A 19,261-nucleotide genomic window follows, 5' to 3' on the forward strand; every position below is an offset into this window, starting at 1 on the left:
AAAGATTTACTATTTATTTATTTATTTATTTTATTCATTTTTGGCTGCATCAGGTCTTAGTTGCAGCATGCAGGATATTTGTTAAGGAACGCGGGCTCTTCATTGTGGTGCGTGGGCTTCTCTCTAGTTGTGGCGTGTGGGTTTTCTCTTCGCTAGTTGTAGCTCACAGGCTCCAGGGCATGTGGACTCTGCAGTTTGCAGCACTCGGGCTCTAGGTGAGGCGTGCAAGCTCAGTAGTTGTGCACATGGGCTTAGTTGCCCCTCAGCATGTGGGATCTTAGTTCCCTGACCAGGGATCGAACCCCCGTCCCCTGCACTGTAAAGCAGATTCTTTACCACTGGACCACCAGGGAAGTCCCTCAAATGTAGTTTAAAATAGTAATCCAAAATAATCAAAAGTTTCGTTTCAAAAACCACTTTGAACTGATTGCTTATTGTACTACTCATTAACTGTTAAAAATTAAATAGCAAATTTTAAAATATACTTACTAAAATTACTTTTATTTTCCTATATTTTCTCCCTATCATATTTTACAATCTAAATATTAATATCGATAAGAAGCATTCACAATACCTTTTTTATTATTCATTGATTCATTCATTCAACTAATTTAATGCATTTAATGCATTCCTACTATGTATTAATCCTAGGCATTAGGCACATGGAGGTAGATAAGAATGGTGTAGTCTCTGTTCTCATAGAATTTACAGTCTAAAAAGAGGAGGTAAGATTGTAAACAAATAATTACATAAGATCATTCATCCATTCTTCAAGTATTCAGTTGCTGGAACTTTGGGGAGAGGAGGGACAAAGGCAGTAATACAGGAAAGAAAGAATGAATAAAGGGGAAAAAAATGTTTGGTTAATAACAGAACAACTTTATTCATATCAGAGTATTAGTGATAATTATTATTTTAATTTTGGACAAAATGTTATTAATAAACTTATTACATTCACCAAAGTATAATTTAAACACTATCTTAAGTATGGGTACACCTTAGATTTTCTTAAACAGAAGAATAATAATAAATTTAAAAACCAAAAGTAGGGCTTCCCTGGTGGCGCAGTGGTTGAGAGTCTGCCTGCCGATGCAGGGCACGTGGGTTCCTGCCCCGGTCAGGGAAGATCCCACATGCCGCGGAGCGGCTGGGCCCGTGAGCCATGGCCGCTGAGCCTGCGCTCCGCAACGCGAGAGGCCACAACAGTGAGAGGCCCGCGTGCCGCAAAAAAAAAAAAAAAAAAGCCAAAAGTAATATGGAAACAACGTATATCCCAGCTTGCGGGGGGAGCAGGAAAGACAGTGCTCTCAGCCGTGAAAATGAAGGAGACAGTACTCTTTGTAATGACTGCGAGTTGGAGAGACAACTCATTAAAATTTTTATTAAAGGTCTTACCAAATATATTTTTAAAAAATTGCTCTCTTGCACAAGATAAAAAAAGTGTAATGTATAATTCTTTTCTTCTGCTACTACACAAGTAGGTCATGAATAAATCATTTGAGGACACCCAGGAAACCTTAGCTTATACAATAAGGGAGAAAACTTGCTCTTAGAAATCCAGAAGAATAAAATCATCATAATATGGGTGTTGAGGAATAAGGAGACAAAACGTCTTCTCCTTACTGACTCATGCACATCTTATATTCTACATAAAAAAGTTTCTTTGCCTGAAAATGCTTTTACAATAAAATTCAGCTGAAGTACAAAGTATGCCTTATGTCCCACCCACATTCATTATAAAAAGAAATACTTACTGGTCCCTTAACATGAAGAAAATATTTACAAATAAAAAAGAAAGGGTCGCTCAGGACCCAGGAGCTTACTGACTAAAATTTTATTTAACCTAATAATATCCTAATCACTGTACTATTGTCCACAAAACAATAAACTATTAAAGCTATCCTATCAGTGGATGGTCTAAAACCTCACAGTAAAGATTAAAAAAATAAAATAAAATAAAATTTTAACAGTAGTCATAAATAGCTTTTCAAAGGTTAAAGTCCAAATGAAGAACAGAATGTGTCAGGATGTGTCATTTATACTTCAATTACGCCAACTCAAAAATCTTCTGAGTTTCTCTGTCCCTGTCCCTATACATGTGTGTCTCTATACATGGGTGCCAGCCTATACTTTCACATCACTGCTGCCTGTCTCAGTCTCTTTCTCACTTTTAAGTACATTTCAACAAGATATACCTTGGCAAATCTTTTCTTTGAATTAGTAGCCCATAGGAGGGAGTGAGGAAGAAGAACAGGTCCCAAACCTTCTATTTAAATGTTCCCTTTTGGACAATCTGAAAAACTAAATATTTTTAAATGACTCAAATAAACCACTGTTTTTCAAGATGGTGTTATCACCTCAGTAACCCCACAGTTCCACAGGAGAAACAGTAGGTTGTAATGAATGAGGTGAGTCTATTTCCTCCACCCTGTCAACCATTGTCTTATCTACTTCAGTATCCTGCAAGACCTCAATTATTAAGAAATAATGGACAGAGACTATAAAACAAAAGACTGAGCTTTTTTTTAAAAAAAAAAGATATCTGTTGTAGAACATGAGTAGTCACGTTCATCCTCAGAACAAATAGGGAAAAAAGAAAAGAAAACCCTGTTGTTTAATGCTGATTTTTAATCATGTAATAAAACACAGAAAATGACATTCAAATGGGTTTTTCACCTGAGAAAATCTAAATATTTAATACATTGATGACTAAGAAAATTCTTTTTTCATTCTAAAAGCACTGAATATAAACATTTTGTTGGCAGTTATACTTTTCAAACTCAGACTACATTCCATATATTAACTTGTTTTATTCACTGAGATCATAAACAAACATCTTCATTATCTTGCAAACACTGGTACCCATTCTAGAGTTTTTAAGGAAAATGACTCATAACTTCTCTAACATATGGACAGTATTTATCATGTAAATCCTGTTCACCCACCTACTCTGTCCCCAGGAAGAGTCCAAAAAACCTTTCCTTTACCAAGGTTTGAGAAATGTATTGGTTGGGGGGAGCCTCAGCATCGTTGATGAGCTCTGTATGGCTTGGCAGTAAGCATCTAGGCCAGGTAGCTGGAAAGCCATGGATAACAGTGGGAAATGGTGCCACAAAAGCTGGGTTCCCTGAATTCAGTGGGGATGCTGGAATCTCAAGTGACAGGCCAAGTGGTAGCACTTAATTTTCAGAGACAAAATGCACATGGTTACCATAATGGGCAGTGGATTCAAAGCAATAAACAAAATGGTTTTACCCACAGAGACCGCTGGCTTTGGCTAACTGATCATGGTGTTCCTAGGACTAAAATAGGCACTCTACTTGAATGTTACCCGATCTGTATAAGTAGAAAAGCTCTGGGTCTAATTACCAGAACTAGGAGTTAAATCAACACAAAAGACAGTCTTGGCCCTCAACCAATTCTCAGTCTTGAGCTAGTTCACAGACCCAGTGTCCCTAGAATAAAGAGGATGGATCCTCTTCAGGAATCCTGACGTACTGCCAAAAGCTTATACTGTATGTAAATCTTTCTCCTAGCTTTCCTCAAAGAAACATGCAACCATTTACCCGGGTGACCATGTACTGAGGAAGGGGAGTTACTCACATATACCATGGATAACTGGACACTGGATCGGAACTGACACTAATTTCTGGAGACCTAATATGCTACTGTGGTTCACTAGTTAGGTAGGAGCTTACAGAGGTCAGTTTTGGCTAAGGTCTATCTCCACTGGGCCCAGTAGGTACTTGAACCCACACAGTTATTCCCACACTTTAGAATGCATTGTTATAAAAGACAAATGCAGAAACTGGCACAATGCCCATAGCAGTTACCTGACCCATGGAGTGAGGGATTTACAGAGGAAAACAAAACAGAAAAAAAGCAATTGGAAGTCACCAAAACTTTTACCTACCAAAATAGTAAATCAAAAATAATGCCACATTCCTGGAGAGACTGAAGAGATTAGCCCCTCTGTTAAAGAGTATAAAGGGGTGGAGATTCCAACCACATCAGCATTCAACTCATCTATCCGGCTAGTGCAGCATACAGATGGGTCTTAAGGAATGATAGTGAATTACTGTAAGCATGATCACATGTGACTCCAACTGCAGCTTCAGTTAAAGATGTAGTTTCATTGTTGGAGCAAATCGATACATTTCCTGGCAACTAGAAGGAAGCTATTTCTTCTATCCTTTTAGTAAAAATCACCAAAACAGTTAGTTTCTGCTTGCAGGGCCAGCAATCTACCTTCATGGCCCTACCTCAGAGCTATATCAACTCTAGCATAATCCAGTCTGTAGAAATTCTGATCAACTCTTCATTCTGGAAGACATCCCGTATTCCACTTAATTCTCTACCAAGTTGATGATATCATTCTGACTGCTTGAGTTTACGCAGGCCAAGTTTGGCAGATCCTTACAGGTGAATGATAGTGTAAACTTTTAGGATTTTGGAACAAAGGAAGCCATCCTCTACAGATAACTATTCTCTTGAAAATCAGCTTTCAACTGGCTACTAGTCCTTAGCAGATACTGCATTCATGCCCACCAATTTAGCACATGACCTGTGTTGCCCATCATAAAATGTCTGATCCACCAGCTCATGAACTTGGGCATGCACAATATCACTCTACCATCAAGTGAAAGTGGTACATACAAAACTGGATTCAAACAAGTCCTGAAGGTACAAGTAAGTTGCATGAATAAGTAATCCAGATTGCCATGGGCCCTATTCTTGTTACATTGCTTCTTCCCTCTTAACCTACACCCTGGACCCATGGAAAAGTTCCCTATAACCAGTTGACTAATGGGGTGGAGGGGGCGGAATGGGCTTGTTATATAGATGTTTCTGTATGATGTGCTGATACTACCCAAAAGTTGACAGTTGTGGCATGACAGCCCCACTCAAGGGTGGCCTTGAAGGACAGTGGTGAAGCAAAAATCCTCCCAGTATGCAGGAATGGACCCAACTATCATTTTGTCTGGAATGAGAGAGGACCAAAGGTACAAATATACACTAATTTGGAGGTAGTAGCTAACAGTTTGGCTAATGGTCAGGGACTCGAAAAGAACATTATTGGAAAACTGGTAACAAGGTGGTCTAGGCAAGAGTGTGTGGACAGACCTCTCCAGATGGTCACTGTGCCCAGATCAACTTAAGTAGAGGAGGATCTTAACAATCAGGAGGACAAGATGAAGCATTCTGTGGATGTCAGCTAGCATATTTTCCCAGCCACCTTTGTCCTTGCTCATCTTTGTTGCCCCTACAACACAGGAGTCATGGCAGCAAGGACAGAGGTAATGCATGGGTTCAGCAACATGGACTTCCATTCGCCAAGGCTGATAGGATTACAACTCCTGTTAAGTGCCAAATCCACCAACAGCAAAGACAAACACTGAATCCATGATACGACACCACTCTCTAGTAGCACAGCCAGTCACCTTGTGGCAAGTTGATTATACTAAGTCATTTCCATCATGGGATAATCAATGCTCATTCTTACTAAGGTAGACACTCTAGAAAGACATTTTCCTTCCCTGACCATAATATTTCTGCTGAAACTGTCATCCATGAATTTACAAAATGTCTTATTCACCATTATGTATTCCATGTAGCATTGCTTCTGACCAAGGAACTCATTTCATAGCAAATGAAATATGGAAATTGGCTCATTTTCATAGAATTCACTGGTCTTACTATGTCTCCCAACACTCTGAAGTAGCTGGCATACAGAATAGTGTAATGGCCTTTTGAAGATTCATAGCACTGGCTGGATGGCAACATTTTTTTTTTTTTTTTTGCAGTACGCGGGCCTCTCACTGTTGTGGCCTCTCCCGTTGCGGAGCACAGGCTCCGGACACGCAGGCTCAGCGGCCATGGCTCACGGGCCCAGCCGCTCCGCGGCATGTGGGATCTTCCCGGACCGGTGCACGAACCCGTGTCCCCTGCATCGGCAGGCGGACTTGCAATGACTGTGCCACCAGGGAAGCCCTGGATGGCAACATTTTGTGGGACAAGGATAATATCCTCCAAAGATACAGTTTGTGCTCTGAGTCAGCAATCAGTATATGGTATGTTTCTCCCATAGCCAGGAATCACAGGTCCAGGAATCAAATGTTGGAAATGGGAGTGGCTCATATTACACCTAATGATCTACCAGTGAAATGTCTGCTTCCCATCCCAGGAATTGTGGGCTCTATTGGTCTAAGTCTTAATTCCCAAGGAAGAAATGCTTCCACCATGGGACACAGCAATGGTTCCATTAAAAATGGAAGCTGAGACTGTCACCTGGTCATTTCTGAGCTCTTCATGCCAGGAAACCAAAGAGCAAAGAAGGTTCTTCTATACAAAGACAATTGGTCTTGCTTACCAAGGGAAAATGGGTGGTAAGAAAGAGTATATCTAGAATGCAGGACATCCCACAGGACTCCCACTTGAGTACACTCAAGTTCTGTGATAAAAGTTGATGGACAAACAATCCCACTTCTGGGTGTATATCCAAAAGAACTGAAAGCAGGGTCTAGAAGAGATATTTGTATATCCATGTTGACAGAAGCACTATTCACTATAGCCAAGAGGTGGAAGCAACCCAAAAGTCCATCAGCAGATGAATGAATAAACAAAATGTGATAAATACATACAATGGAGTATTATTTGCCTTAAAAAGGAAGGAATTCCTGTCATATGCCATGTCATGGATTAACCTTGAGGACATTATACTAAGTAAAATAAGCCAATCACAAAAAGATAATATATGATTCCATTATATGAGGTACCTAAAGTAGTCAAATTCATAGAAACAGAAAGTAGAATGGTGGTTGTGAGGAGTTTGCAGGAGGGAGAAAAAGGGGTGGTTAATTTTATGTGTAAACTTGACTGGGTTAGGGGCCCAGATATTCAGTTAAACATTATTTCTGGGTATGTCTATGAGGCTATTTTTGGATGAGGCTGACATCTGAATCAGTAGACTGAGTAAAGCAGACTGCCCTCCCCAACGTGGGTGGGCCTCATCTAACCCACTGAAGGCCCAAATAGAACAAAAGGCTAAGTAAGAAAGGATTCTTTCTCTCTGCCTGACTATCTTCATTTGGGACATCAGTCTTCCCCTGCCTTTGGACTCAGCCTCAGACTGGAACTTACACCAGGGTCTCCTGTTTCTCAGGCCTCCAGAGTCAGACTGCCTCTCCTGGGACTCCTCATTTCTCAGCCACCTTAATTGTGTGATTAGTTAATGATCTCATTAGAAATGCTGAGCCCTCTTAGTGCAGTCACTTCTTTGGATTTCACAAACCAAAGCTATGGGCATGATGAATTAGGACACGTTTGGTTTGTAAACCTCAGTGAATTGGGAGGTGAGGGAAGCAAGAGAGAAGAAACTGGCAAGTGACACCAAAGGAGACCTGTGTGCTGCAGACATCCTCAACTTCTCAGTAAACCATGAACCTCTAATTAAAAGGTACCAGCCACAGGGTTCACAAGGACAATTAAAATTCTCAAGATACTAGATCTAGGCAATAATCCTTTATAAGGATAGAAAGGAGGAGAGAGGAGAGGAAAAGTACCATTTGTTGTCCTGATTTTCCTAAGAACAGTCCCTGAAACTGCCCAATTCCTGAGTGATATGCACATACCTAAAGGCATCAAATGCTGTTGCTATTATTTCCTAGGGTCCTTCAGCCTCTCCAGTAGAAAGAAAAAGAATACATCTGGAGTATTACAAATGATTTCCTCAAGGAAGGAAAGGTTGAAGAAGGTTGGAGGGGCTCTGTCTCAGTCAACACAAAAGTCAAGCACCCTAAGGAGGATCCAAGACTGAGTCAGAAGAAAAACTTTCTTTCATGAACCTAATGAAGGAAAAGTCACATTCTATATGCTTGCTAACATCCTCAGGCAGAGGTAAAACTATAGTAGAAGAAACACTTGAGGCAGAAAGACTACATGGGTTCAAAGTGGGAAAGGATTTCTCCCCATACACACTCTAAGAATTTCTATCAAAAGAAATATGAGCAGCTGTAGTGTGTCAATTTTAGTGGAAAGTAGAATTCAGAAATAGGAAATAAGTGTCCCTAGTTGAGTAAATTGAGGCTACCTTGTCTAATAATAGTAGGCAATCAAGGTGACATTTCTATAACCCATGAAAGACTGTACATCTTTTCCAATGAAGACGGAAAGTCAATCTTCCTGGTGACTCCTTATGGATTACTACCCAAAGGGCTGCTAAAATTTTGAAAGAGATTCCATGACTACCTTTATAACCTCAAAAACTATAATTTAAAATAGAATTTCAACCTATCAATTCATTCATACTTTTTTATTCATTCATATTCAATAAATATTCGAGTGCCTCCTTTGTGCCAAGTACTATTCTACCTGCTTAAAATCCTCTAGTAAATAAAAGAGACAAAGATCCTTGCCCTCATGGAGCTTGGATATTGTGATGGTTAATTTTACGTGCCAACTTGACTGGGCTAAAGATATGCCCAGATATCTAGTAAAACATTATTTCTGGGTGTGTCTGTGAGAGTGTTTCTGGAACAGATTAGCATTTGAATCAGTAGACTAAGTAAAGAAGATCTGCCCTCACCAATGTGGGAGGGCAATATCCAATCCATTGGCCTCCCTTATCCACTCCCTACTCCTATCCCCTCCTCCTCCCACCCCAATAGAACAAAAAGGCAGAAGGGAAAATACTCTTTTTTTTTAAGCTGGGATTTTCATCTTCTCCAGCCCTCAGACATCCTGCTCCTGGTTCTTGAGCCTTTAGATTCTAGAAGTTATGCCAGTGGCCCCCAGTTACTTAGGCTTTTGGACTCAGACTGAATTATATCACTGGCTTTCCTGGTTCTTCAGCTTGCAGAGGACAGATCATGAGATTTCTTAGCCTCCATAACCATGTGCAACAACTCCTATAATGTATCTCCTCTTGTTGTATCTATATATATCTTATTGGTTCTGTTTCTCTGGAGAACCCTGACAACGCAGATATAATAATAAATGCACCACATAGCCTGTTAGAAATGTTGGACACCAATAAGTGCCATGGGATAAAACGTAGAGCAGAAAAGGGAGAGAGGTAGGGAGGCAAGCAGCATGGGACTGGGTAGTGAGTAAGCTTCACAGAGAAGGTGAGATTTGAGCATAGATTCAAGGAAGATAAGAAAGAGAGCTATGCTGATATATCTAGGTGAGGAACTTTTCAGGTAAAAGCAATGGCCAACACAAAGGCCCCCAAGGCAGGACCTTGCTTGGTATGGTCAAGAAACAGCCAGAGGACAGAGTGGCCCAAACAGGGAGAGGGATGGGGAGAGTAGTAGGAGGTGAGGACAAAGAAGTGATAAAAATAGGGGTAGACCATGTAGGGTCTTGCAAGCCATTGCCCGCACTTCAGTTTCTACTCTTAGCAAAGCGCAGAGCCCAGCGAGCTTTACAGCAAAGGAATGACATGCTCTGGTTTAGGTTTTCAAATGCTCATTCTGATGGCTTTAGAGAAAGAGACCGAAGGGGAACGAGAGGGAAGAGGTGTTGGAGGCACTAGGAAACAAGGTGTAAACTGTCACACTGATTTCTGGTGTAAAGATCAAGTTAAATCCTCTAAGTAAATAAATTCCTGAATGTCTTAGACTAACTGAAACTTCGCCTTATCTGCTGCATGAAGATAAACTGATGAGTTACTCTTGCTTCAGAAAGATTTCTTCATGTAGAAGACCACGAAATCTGAAGAAGACAGGAAATAGAACACCTGGCAACTGCTGTCAACTCTGGACTAAAATTCATTCAGAAAATTAGCTTTCATTCCTACCATCTTAAAGAGCAAGTCAAAAAAAAAAAAAGAAAGAAAAATTTGTAACCATCCCTCTAAATGTCTACCATGGATTATTTTTCCTGAAATGGAGCGGGGTGTGGGGGGTGGGTGGCGTGGTAGGTGGAGTATATATTGAACTGAAAGGTAATAAAAGGGGGTAAGGTACTATGGCCTACTTGCCATAACTACAAAACAGAGGATCTCTCTGGAAAACCCTTTCCAAGATAACAGAATTAATTTTGTAACAAATTCTAAAGCTGTGCTACCATCACATAGTAAGAATATTTCTATTTGAAATAGATTTTTTCTTAAAGACATATATACTATGAGATATATACATGTTTATATAAACAATCACACACACACACACACACACACACACACACCCTTGAATTATCCTAAGATAAGTTTTTTAATTATTTCATTTCAGAGGAACAAATTATTTGGTCATCTTTGTGTAGTTGAAGCCAGGTCTGATGCAGTAAGGCAATCTCAATTGTTCAGGCACTTCCATAAAATGTTGAGCAATAAGGTTTATTAACTACATCCCTCTTTGTTAAGTAACAAAAACCCAACCTGAGGTGGTATGAGCAGAAAGGGAGTCCATTATAGTTATACAGGGCTATTTCATGGAAGCCAAGAGCAAAAATAAAATCAAGTCTGAAGCAGGTACGTGAATGAGTCAGGGTATCAGCAGGAAGAAATGGCATACTCAGAAGAGTTCACTGGAAGAAAATTTAATGAAGATATTTACAGAAATGTGAACAGGTTAAGAGAACCAAAAAGATATGATGAGGCACGAAGAGCCAGAAAGACTGGAAAACCAGTACCATGGCTTAGGGGGGGTCAACTGGAAGGAACGTTGTTACCATAGTCCAACACAAGCCACAGCTGCGGAAGAGGACCCAACTTGACAGAAGCTGTAACTGCCAAACATGAAACCACTGCCAGGAATGCACTGGAACAGAGGGAGCAGGGGAAATAAACACCCTGACTTTCTTTGCTTTCCTTTCTTCCTCCACCCTCTTAATCTCCTGCTGGTGCACCCACTGTCCAAATCCAACCCCAAAGCTAGAGGGCAAAGGAGCCCAGATCATGCAGTCCACAGAGGTCAGCCTCTACAAGGCAAAACAGAGACCATAGGAGAATGATTCTAGGGCAAGTAAAAAGTGAATAACCAGCACGATATGGAAACAAAGACCACTATAACAGTACAAAAATCAGTAATTCAGCACACAGTCCCTTTCCCAAGAACACTTTCTCTGTAATATACAGGATGTGCATATATACATGGGAAACTAGGACATTCAAAAAGAATTGTTACTAGGACTTCCCTGGCAGTCCAATGGTTAAGACTCTGCACTTCCACTGCAGACAATTCTTTTTCTATAGGTTTAGTAATAACTTATGAGTTGCTTTATTATCAACTAATTTTAAACCTCAAAGGAGACATGACCTCATTATTCTTAGCTTTTCTAATTCAACTCTGAATATTGAAGCATTAAGATATGCTATGGGGCTTCCCTGGTAGCGCAGTGGTTGAGAGTCCGCCTGCCGATGCAGGGGACACAGGTTCATGTCCCGGTCTGGGAAGATCCCACATGCCGCGGAGCGGCTGGGCCCGTGAGCCATGGCCGCTGAGCCTGCGTGTCCGGAGCCTGTGCTCCGCAACGGGAGAGGCCACAACAGTGAGAGGCCCACATACCGCAAAAAAAAAAAAAAAAAAAGATATGCTATGATAATAATTTAACAACTTTTAAAGATCCTAAAACCATTAAACAATGATACATCTCAATAATAAAATAGTACCACTGCAAAAGAAAATTTTATACTCCAAAGCTTTATTTAGCAAATACAATTAAAAAGTGGATATCTATATTTTTATGTCACTTGTAATCACCTTGAGTTTTCCACAGTAACGAACCATGAAACACTAATGCTTTTAGAAAAAGTTTAAATAAAAACAAAGTTAAAAATAGATAATAGCAAATCACACTAAATTTCTAATGGTTCACCAACAGAAATCTGCAGATCCATAATGTGAAAATAGGCCTTGTTCATATCTTTCTGCTTTTTTTGAGGACAACAAACTTTCCTGAACTTAAGTGTTTCCTAAAGAACTCATTTGCCAAATATCTGTTTGATTCCTTGAGAAAAACAGAGTCTTCAAGCTATTTTAAGGTGTAAGGAATTTAATTTTATATGCTTTTTTGAAAAATATAACTGAGTTAGAAAGCAACTAAATAATTTGAAGCTGACAGTATGGCAAAAGAAAACAGGTAGAAAAGTGAAAGTATTTAAGTCAAAGCTACTATAGCACACATAATGGCATACACACAAAAAAATTAAGGAAGTAGAAATCATGGAATGGACGGAACTCATTAGCCAACTAATGCTTTTCCTAGTTCCCAAAATATGCCTAACCAATATACAATCTTTATAGTTCTTTATCATATTAAGTGGGCTAATACTAAAACCGAAACATTTTACCTAAGCACTTTTATCTGGAGAGTATGTATACGGTAGTAGGAAATCAAGGAGAAAACCAGCTCAGAAAGCAATAGTGTAGAATATGCACTGTGTTACAGCCTGTGTCCTACATAACCTTTTGAATGCATGACCTTTAAGTTGCTGAAGGTTGCCTCAGAATTTGGCTCAGTTTGATGGAAACATCTGTTCCCCTTGCAGGTATACTGTAAGGACTTTTTTCTCAGTTGGATTCAGAACACAGCAAGTGAGCCCTTGTCTGTCCAATCATACAGACACCAACACTTGTAAATCAAGTTCTGGGAGGACAACAGCAGGTCCACAGTCCGTCACCCTTTCTTAGCCAGCTAGGCCAACTGACTGCTGTGAGAACTGCTCTTATCATGTCATCAAATCAAAACATGTTGAGATGAGGGACTATAAGAAGCATCTGCAGAATTCCCAAAATGCAGTGACTTTGGAACATTGACAGATGCATCTGTCATTTCATACCTTCAACTAACCTGATGTCCATTGGCCAGACACAGAAAAGCTGTCCAAGATTGATTCCAACTCTTTCACGTTATTTTCACATGTCTCTACCAGAAAAGCCTGGTGCTTCTTAGCCTTTTAATTAAGAAAAAAATTACACATAATAAGGTCACGCATTATAAGAGTTGCAGATTTTTTATGTGAACACATATAGCACAATTAAGTGTAAACGAGCTAATAATTACTCCATTCAAATCTATTATTAATAAACTTCTTTCTGTCATAATCATACCTTTTACTTGGCTTAATGCAACACTGTGTAAGGTCTCAATAACAATTTACTGAGGTCTTAGTGCCTGGCACTATTCTCAGTATTTTAACATAATAATTCGTTTTATCCTCACAACAAATCTATGAGGGAAGGGCTATCATTATCCCAATTCTACAGATAAGGAAACAGAGACACAGAGAAATTAAGGAAAACTTTAAAAGATCACGCTTGCAGTCATGTAGCAAATTGCCAGATGGTGTTCAAAAGTGAATGCAGTATGACCAGTTATAAGGAACTGCAGCAGTTTACTCAAGAGGTGATGGTAGCTTAGATTAGGGTCTTAGCAGAGCAAAAGGGGTGTGGGGTGTATGCACTGAAGGATGTTGTGGGGGGGGGTGTATACTTAGAAGGTGCAATGGCCAACCTTGGTAACACTGCACTGGGTTAGATGACATTGACTGGATTGGAGTGGATTGGACTGGATTGGATTAGATGAGATTGGAGAAGTGCTCAGATAAAATGAGGAGTCAAGACTGACCCCACTTTTTCGGGAGGCGGCGATGCTGAGATGGGGGCGGTGGCAGCCGAAGCGGATCGTACTCTCTTTGTGGGCAACCTTGAAACGAAAGTGACAGAGGAGCTGCTTTTCAAGCTTTTCCACCAGGCTGGGCCAGTAATAAAAGTGAAAATTCCAAAAGATAAGGATGGTAAACCAAAGCAGTTTGCATTTGTGAATTTCAAACGTGAAGTATCTGTTCCTTATGCCATAAATCTGCTTAACGGAATCAAACTTTTTGGAAGGCCCACCCATCAAAATTCAGTTTAGATCAGGAAGTAGCCATGCCTCACAGGAGGTCCGTTTGTCATATCCCCAGCATCATGTTGGAAGTTCAAGCCCTACTTCCACATCTCCTAGCAGGTATGAAAGGACAGTGGATAACATGACTCCATCAGCACCGATAATTCAAAGATCTTTTTCTTCTTCAGAAAATTTTCAGAGACAAGCAGTGATGAACAGTGTTTTGAGACAGATGTCATATGGAGGGAAATTTGGTTCTCCACATCTGGATCAACCAGGATTTTCCCCATCAGTTCAGTCACATAATCATACTTTTAACCAGTCTTCAACCTCCCAGTGCCGCCAAGATACACCATTATCATGGCAAAAAGTCAGACAGAATTCTCATCCCTACATAGTGGATAGACATTATAGCCGTGAACAGCTTTACACTGATCATGGGTCCGACCATCATTACAGAGGAAACAGAGATGATTTCTTCTGTGAAGAGAGAAATCACAATGGCTAGAGCCATGACTATGATAACAGAAGAGACAGTGGTAGAGATGGAAAATGGCACTCATCTAGACACTAACAAGTGTTAAAAGGATGTTTTCATAGGGTCTTTATAGGCCCTTTTTGTTAAGTTGTTTCTGGGAATGTTTTCTTAAAAAACTCTATAGAGCAGCTTCACAAGTTGCCACATTTCTTTATAAAATTTTTTAAACCTAACTGCAGTCTAATACAGAAATGAGAAGAATTGTGGTTCTAGTTTTATTACATTAATAACCTTTCACCTCAGGGTTTTAAGAAGAGGAAAGGGTTTTATGCAAAAGAAAGTGCCACAATTCCTAATCATTTTAGACAATTGAGGAATGAATGTATTATATCGATAAGTTGTATTATGAAGCAAATATTTTAATTATCTGTTATCTTTTTGTATTGCAAGAAGTTTCTTGTTAGGGAATCAGATTTTTGGGGTATATAATGGCAATCTACAGATTCAATAACCTTTAAGGCCACAGCAGTGAGAGGCCCACGTACCACAAAAAAAAAAAAAAAAGATCAAGATGAGAAAAAAAAATTAATTACATGGGACTGAGTGAACTGATGAGGATGACTATAATTTTTGTGACTTTCTGTTTGAATTAAAAAAAAAATCCCACAAGGACTCAGAGGCAAAAAATATACAAATCAATTTTCATTGCAAAATAAAGGACCTGTTACAGTGGAGGATTACTGGACTGAATGTCAATATTATGACATAGTATGAATGTGTTTCGTGTTTGGTAATTGCAATCACTGTTGCTTTTGTTGTGGCCATCCATTTACAATGCTTGGTGTCAGTTTATTTATACTCTTGTAAAAATAAAATACAGTGTGTGTGTGTGGAAAAAAAACAACAACAAAAAAGAAAAATTTATACAGAAAATCTGATGGAATCCACAAAAAGTTATAAGAATCATAAGTGAGTTTAGCAATGCTGTAGAATATAACATCAAAATTGAAATTCTATTTCTATATAGTAGAAGTGAATAATAAGAAACTTAATTTTTTAAATACCACTTATAATATTATAAGTAAATATGATATAGTTAGGAATAAATCTGACAAAAAAGGTGCAAGACCTGTATACTACAAACTTCAAAACATTGCTGAAATCTTAAAGGGCTTAAATAAATGGAGAGATATACCATTTCAACGGTCAAAGGACTCAATATTGTTAAGATATCAATTCTTCCCAATATGATCTATAGATACAATACACTAAGGATACAAGAAAAAAAAAAAAAAAGAATCCACCTGCCAATGCAGGGGACACAGGTTCGAGCCCTGGTCCGGGAAGATACCACATGCCACAGAGCAACTAAGCCCGTGCGCCACAACTACTGAGCCTGTGCTCTACAGCCCGCAAGCCACAACTACTGAAGCCCGTGTACCTAGAGCCCGTGCTCCACAACAAGAGAAGCCACCACAATGAGAAGCCTGCACACCACAACGAAGAGTAGCCCCCGCTCACCGCAACTAGAGAAAGCCTGCATGCAACAACGAAGACCCAACGCAGTCAAAAATAAATAAGTTAAAAAAAAAAAAAAGACTGATCCCAACCAAGGTTTTGGACTAGAAGAGTTGGGCGTATTTCAGTACTTCAGTGAGAAAGACAGAAGTAGAAAAGGTCTTATTTTGGCTATTTCTGTTTGTTTATTTACTTGTTTGCTTGTTTTTGGCAGGGAGTGTAAATCATAAATTCTGTTTTGATCATACTCCATTAAAATACCTTTATGAGACTCCCAGCACCAGTAGAATACCTGGCAAATAACAGACCCTAAATATATTTGAATTAACAAAAAACAAATAAAGTAGAAAAATACAGGAGGCAGCTGGACATAATGGCATAAAGCTCAGAAGAGAAGTCAGATATAGGCTTGGGATTCATCTAGGGATATGTGAGCTTGCCTTGAGAGTGTTTGATGGGAAGAGAAAAGAGCCTTGGATAAAGACTAAGGAACTCCAGAATTTAATACTTAGAAAAGAAAAAGTCAGCAAAGAAGACCGGAAAAGGAGGAAGAAAAACAGAAGAGGATAATGTCATGAAAACCAAGATTACAAAAACATTGTAAACATTGACTCTCTAAAGAGTCCAACTTGTGTAAACTACAATGAACAGCAGAAGTGCCTGTTTCCCCATACCTTTCCAATGGTAAGCATTATCAACTTATTTTACTGTGTATTTCTTTAATTTTAAATAAGATTAAGCATTTTTTCATATGTTTATGAGCCACCTGTATTTCTTTTTCTGTGAACTGCCTTTTCATGTGCCCATTTCTATATTACATTGTCCACATTTTCCATAGTGATTTATTACAGTCCTTTGCAAATTATGGAAACAATCACTTTGTCATACATGTTGCAAATCATTATTGCTAATTTGTCATTTGCCTTCTGACTACATTCTTAGAAACAAAAATTTTTTAGGTAATCAAATTTATCGATAATTTGCTTTGGGACTTCTAGATTTTGTGTTGTACTTTCCTTGCTCCAAGATTATAAAACACCTAAATTCCCTTTTTCTTCTGGTGCTTTTTTTTTATTGGAATAAAATTGCTTTACAATGTTGTGTTAGTTTCTGCTGTACAATGAAGTAAATCAGCTATATGTATACCTATATCCCCTCCCTCTTTATCTTCCTCTTTTATGACTCTGATCAATCTAGAATTTGTTTGATGTAAGCAATATGGCAGGGACTTAGTTATATTGTTTCCTCTTATGTATAGCCAGTTACTTAAAAACTATGAGATAATCTATCTTTATACATTGATTTGGCATACTGTATGACATTGTGATTTATAATAAGGAATATATATTTGATCTTCACCCATGGTTCCTGGCACATAGCTCCTAAAACCCTTGTAATTTCCTGTATAAGAGCCATAAAGGCATCTTTTGTTATACTATTTAGTTTTGCTCCCAGTTCCCGAAATAGCTTCAGAGTGATAAAGGTGAAATGGGTGTCAAAATTCCTTTCAACCACATCTGAGTTTTATGTTAATGAGTTGATTTTTGGAAAGACCCTAGATAACCTAAGGATGGGGGCTGGTTGCCAGGGGAACCAACCATGTGATTAGAAGGTTGGAACTTTCAGTTCCACACCCCCACCCCCCGCCAACCTCCTGGGAGGAGAGAGAAGCTAGAGGTTGAATCAATCACCAATGGCTGGCTTCACTGGTGGCGCAGTGGTTAAGAATCCACCTGCCAAGGCAGGGGACATGGGTTCGATCCCTGGTCCAGGAAGATCCCACATGCCACTGAGCAACTAAGCCCGCGAGCCACAACTACTGAGCCTGCGTGCCACAACTACTGAAGCCCACATGCCTAGAGCCCATGCTCTGCAACAAGAGAAACCATAGCAACGAGAAGCCCGTGCACCAACACAAAGAGTAGCCCCTGCTCGCCGCAGCTAGAGAAAGCCCGCGCACGGCAACGAAGACCCAATGCAGCCAAAAATAAATAAATAAATAAATAAACAAGTACGTAAAATCACCAATGACCAGTGATCTAATCAATCATGCCTACATAATGAAGCCTCCATGAAAATGCAGAAGAATGGGGTTCCAGGAGCTTCTGGGTTGGGAAACACCTGGAGATGCCAGTAGGATGGCATATCCAGAGAGCATGGAAGCTCAGAGACTCTTCCCACATACCTTGCCCTATGCCGTTCCCGAGTTATACTTTTATAAAAACAAACCTGCAATCTAGTAAATAAACTGTTTTCCTATGTTCTGTGAGCCACTTTAGCAAATTAATGGAACCTGAGAAGGAAGTTGTGGAAACCTCCGCTTTATAGCTGGGTGGTCAGAAACACTTGCAACTGGCCTCTGAGGGTGTGTGTGTGTGTGTGTGTGTGTGTGTTTGTGTGTGTGTGTGTGTGTGTGTGTGTGTGTGTGTGTAGGGAAGGGGGGAGGGGGGAGCAGTCTTATGGAACTGAATTCTTAACTTGTGGGATCTGACACTATCTCCAGGTACATAATTGAGTTCAATAGTAGGACACGTAGCTGGTGTGGCAGAATTGCTTGGTGTGGGGAAATCTACACACACTTGGTGACTGCCAGTGTTCTGTGTGAGCAACGTTGCATGTAGAGAGAGGAGATACATGAGTATGTTTTTCCTCAGAGCTGAAGTTTTTTCCTGTATGCATGCAACTTTATGACACATTAAATTCCCATACATATTCATAGCTATTTTTGAACTCTCTGTTTCATTGATTTCTCTATTTTGTCAGTATCAATTCTTAATTATGGTAACTTTATTTTTTATTTTTACTGAGATATAATTGACGTAACATACAATTCACCCAATTAAAGTGTACAATTTAATGTTTTTAGTATATTCACAGAATTGTGCCATCATAACCACAGTCTAAATTTAGAACACTGTTGTCCCCACTAAAATATATGCCATATGCATTGACTGCCACTCTCCACTCTCCCATTTCCACACCCAGCCCAAGCAACCACCATTCTTATTTCTGTTTCTATAGATTTGCTTCTTCTGGACACTTCATATAAATGCAATCATAAAATACAGCCTTTTATGACTGACTTCTTTCACAAAGAATAATATTTTCAAGGTTCAGCTGTGTTATAGTATGTATAAGTATTTTGTTTATTTTCATTGCTAAATAATACTACATCATAGGGATAAGTCACACTTTATTTATCCATTCATCAGTTGAAAAACATTTGGGTTGTTTCCACTTTTTGGTTATTATGAATAATGCTGCTACAAACATCCATGTACAGGTTTTTATGTGGATGTATGTTTTCACTTCTCCTGGGTATATACCTAGGAGTGAAACTACTGAGTCTTATGGACACTCTAGGTTTAACTTTTTAAAAACCTGCCAAATGTTTTTCCAAAGGGGCTTCCATTTTTTACCTTCCCCCCAGCAAAG

The 19,261-nt window shown here is 39.3% G+C and overlaps 1 protein-coding gene and 1 pseudogene across 4 annotated transcripts in view; one reads left to right on the forward strand and one right to left on the reverse strand.

Annotated features, from left to right (window-relative positions):
* The window catches only part of CCDC171 (coiled-coil domain containing 171), a gene marked incomplete at both ends in the record, with an annotated part of 355,055 nt that overhangs the window by 237,206 nt on the left and 98,588 nt on the right, over positions 1-19,261 (reverse strand). For all 3 annotated transcript variants that reach the window (XM_079707044.1, XM_079707043.1, XM_079707042.1), the window contains one exon: positions 12,793-12,895. In XM_079707044.1, the coding sequence (XP_079563170.1) occupies positions 12,793-12,895 (103 nt within the window). The remainder of the gene's footprint in view (positions 1-12,792; positions 12,896-19,261) is intronic.
* Positions 13,600-14,338, forward strand: LOC307054377 (RNA-binding protein 7-like; annotated as a pseudogene). Its single transcript has one exon. The product of its transcript is annotated as an RNA-binding protein 7-like (transcript).

Source organism: Hyperoodon ampullatus (assembly GCF_949752795.1).
Source record: "Hyperoodon ampullatus genome assembly, chromosome: 6".
Taxonomy (NCBI): domain Eukaryota; kingdom Metazoa; phylum Chordata; class Mammalia; order Artiodactyla; family Ziphiidae; genus Hyperoodon; species Hyperoodon ampullatus.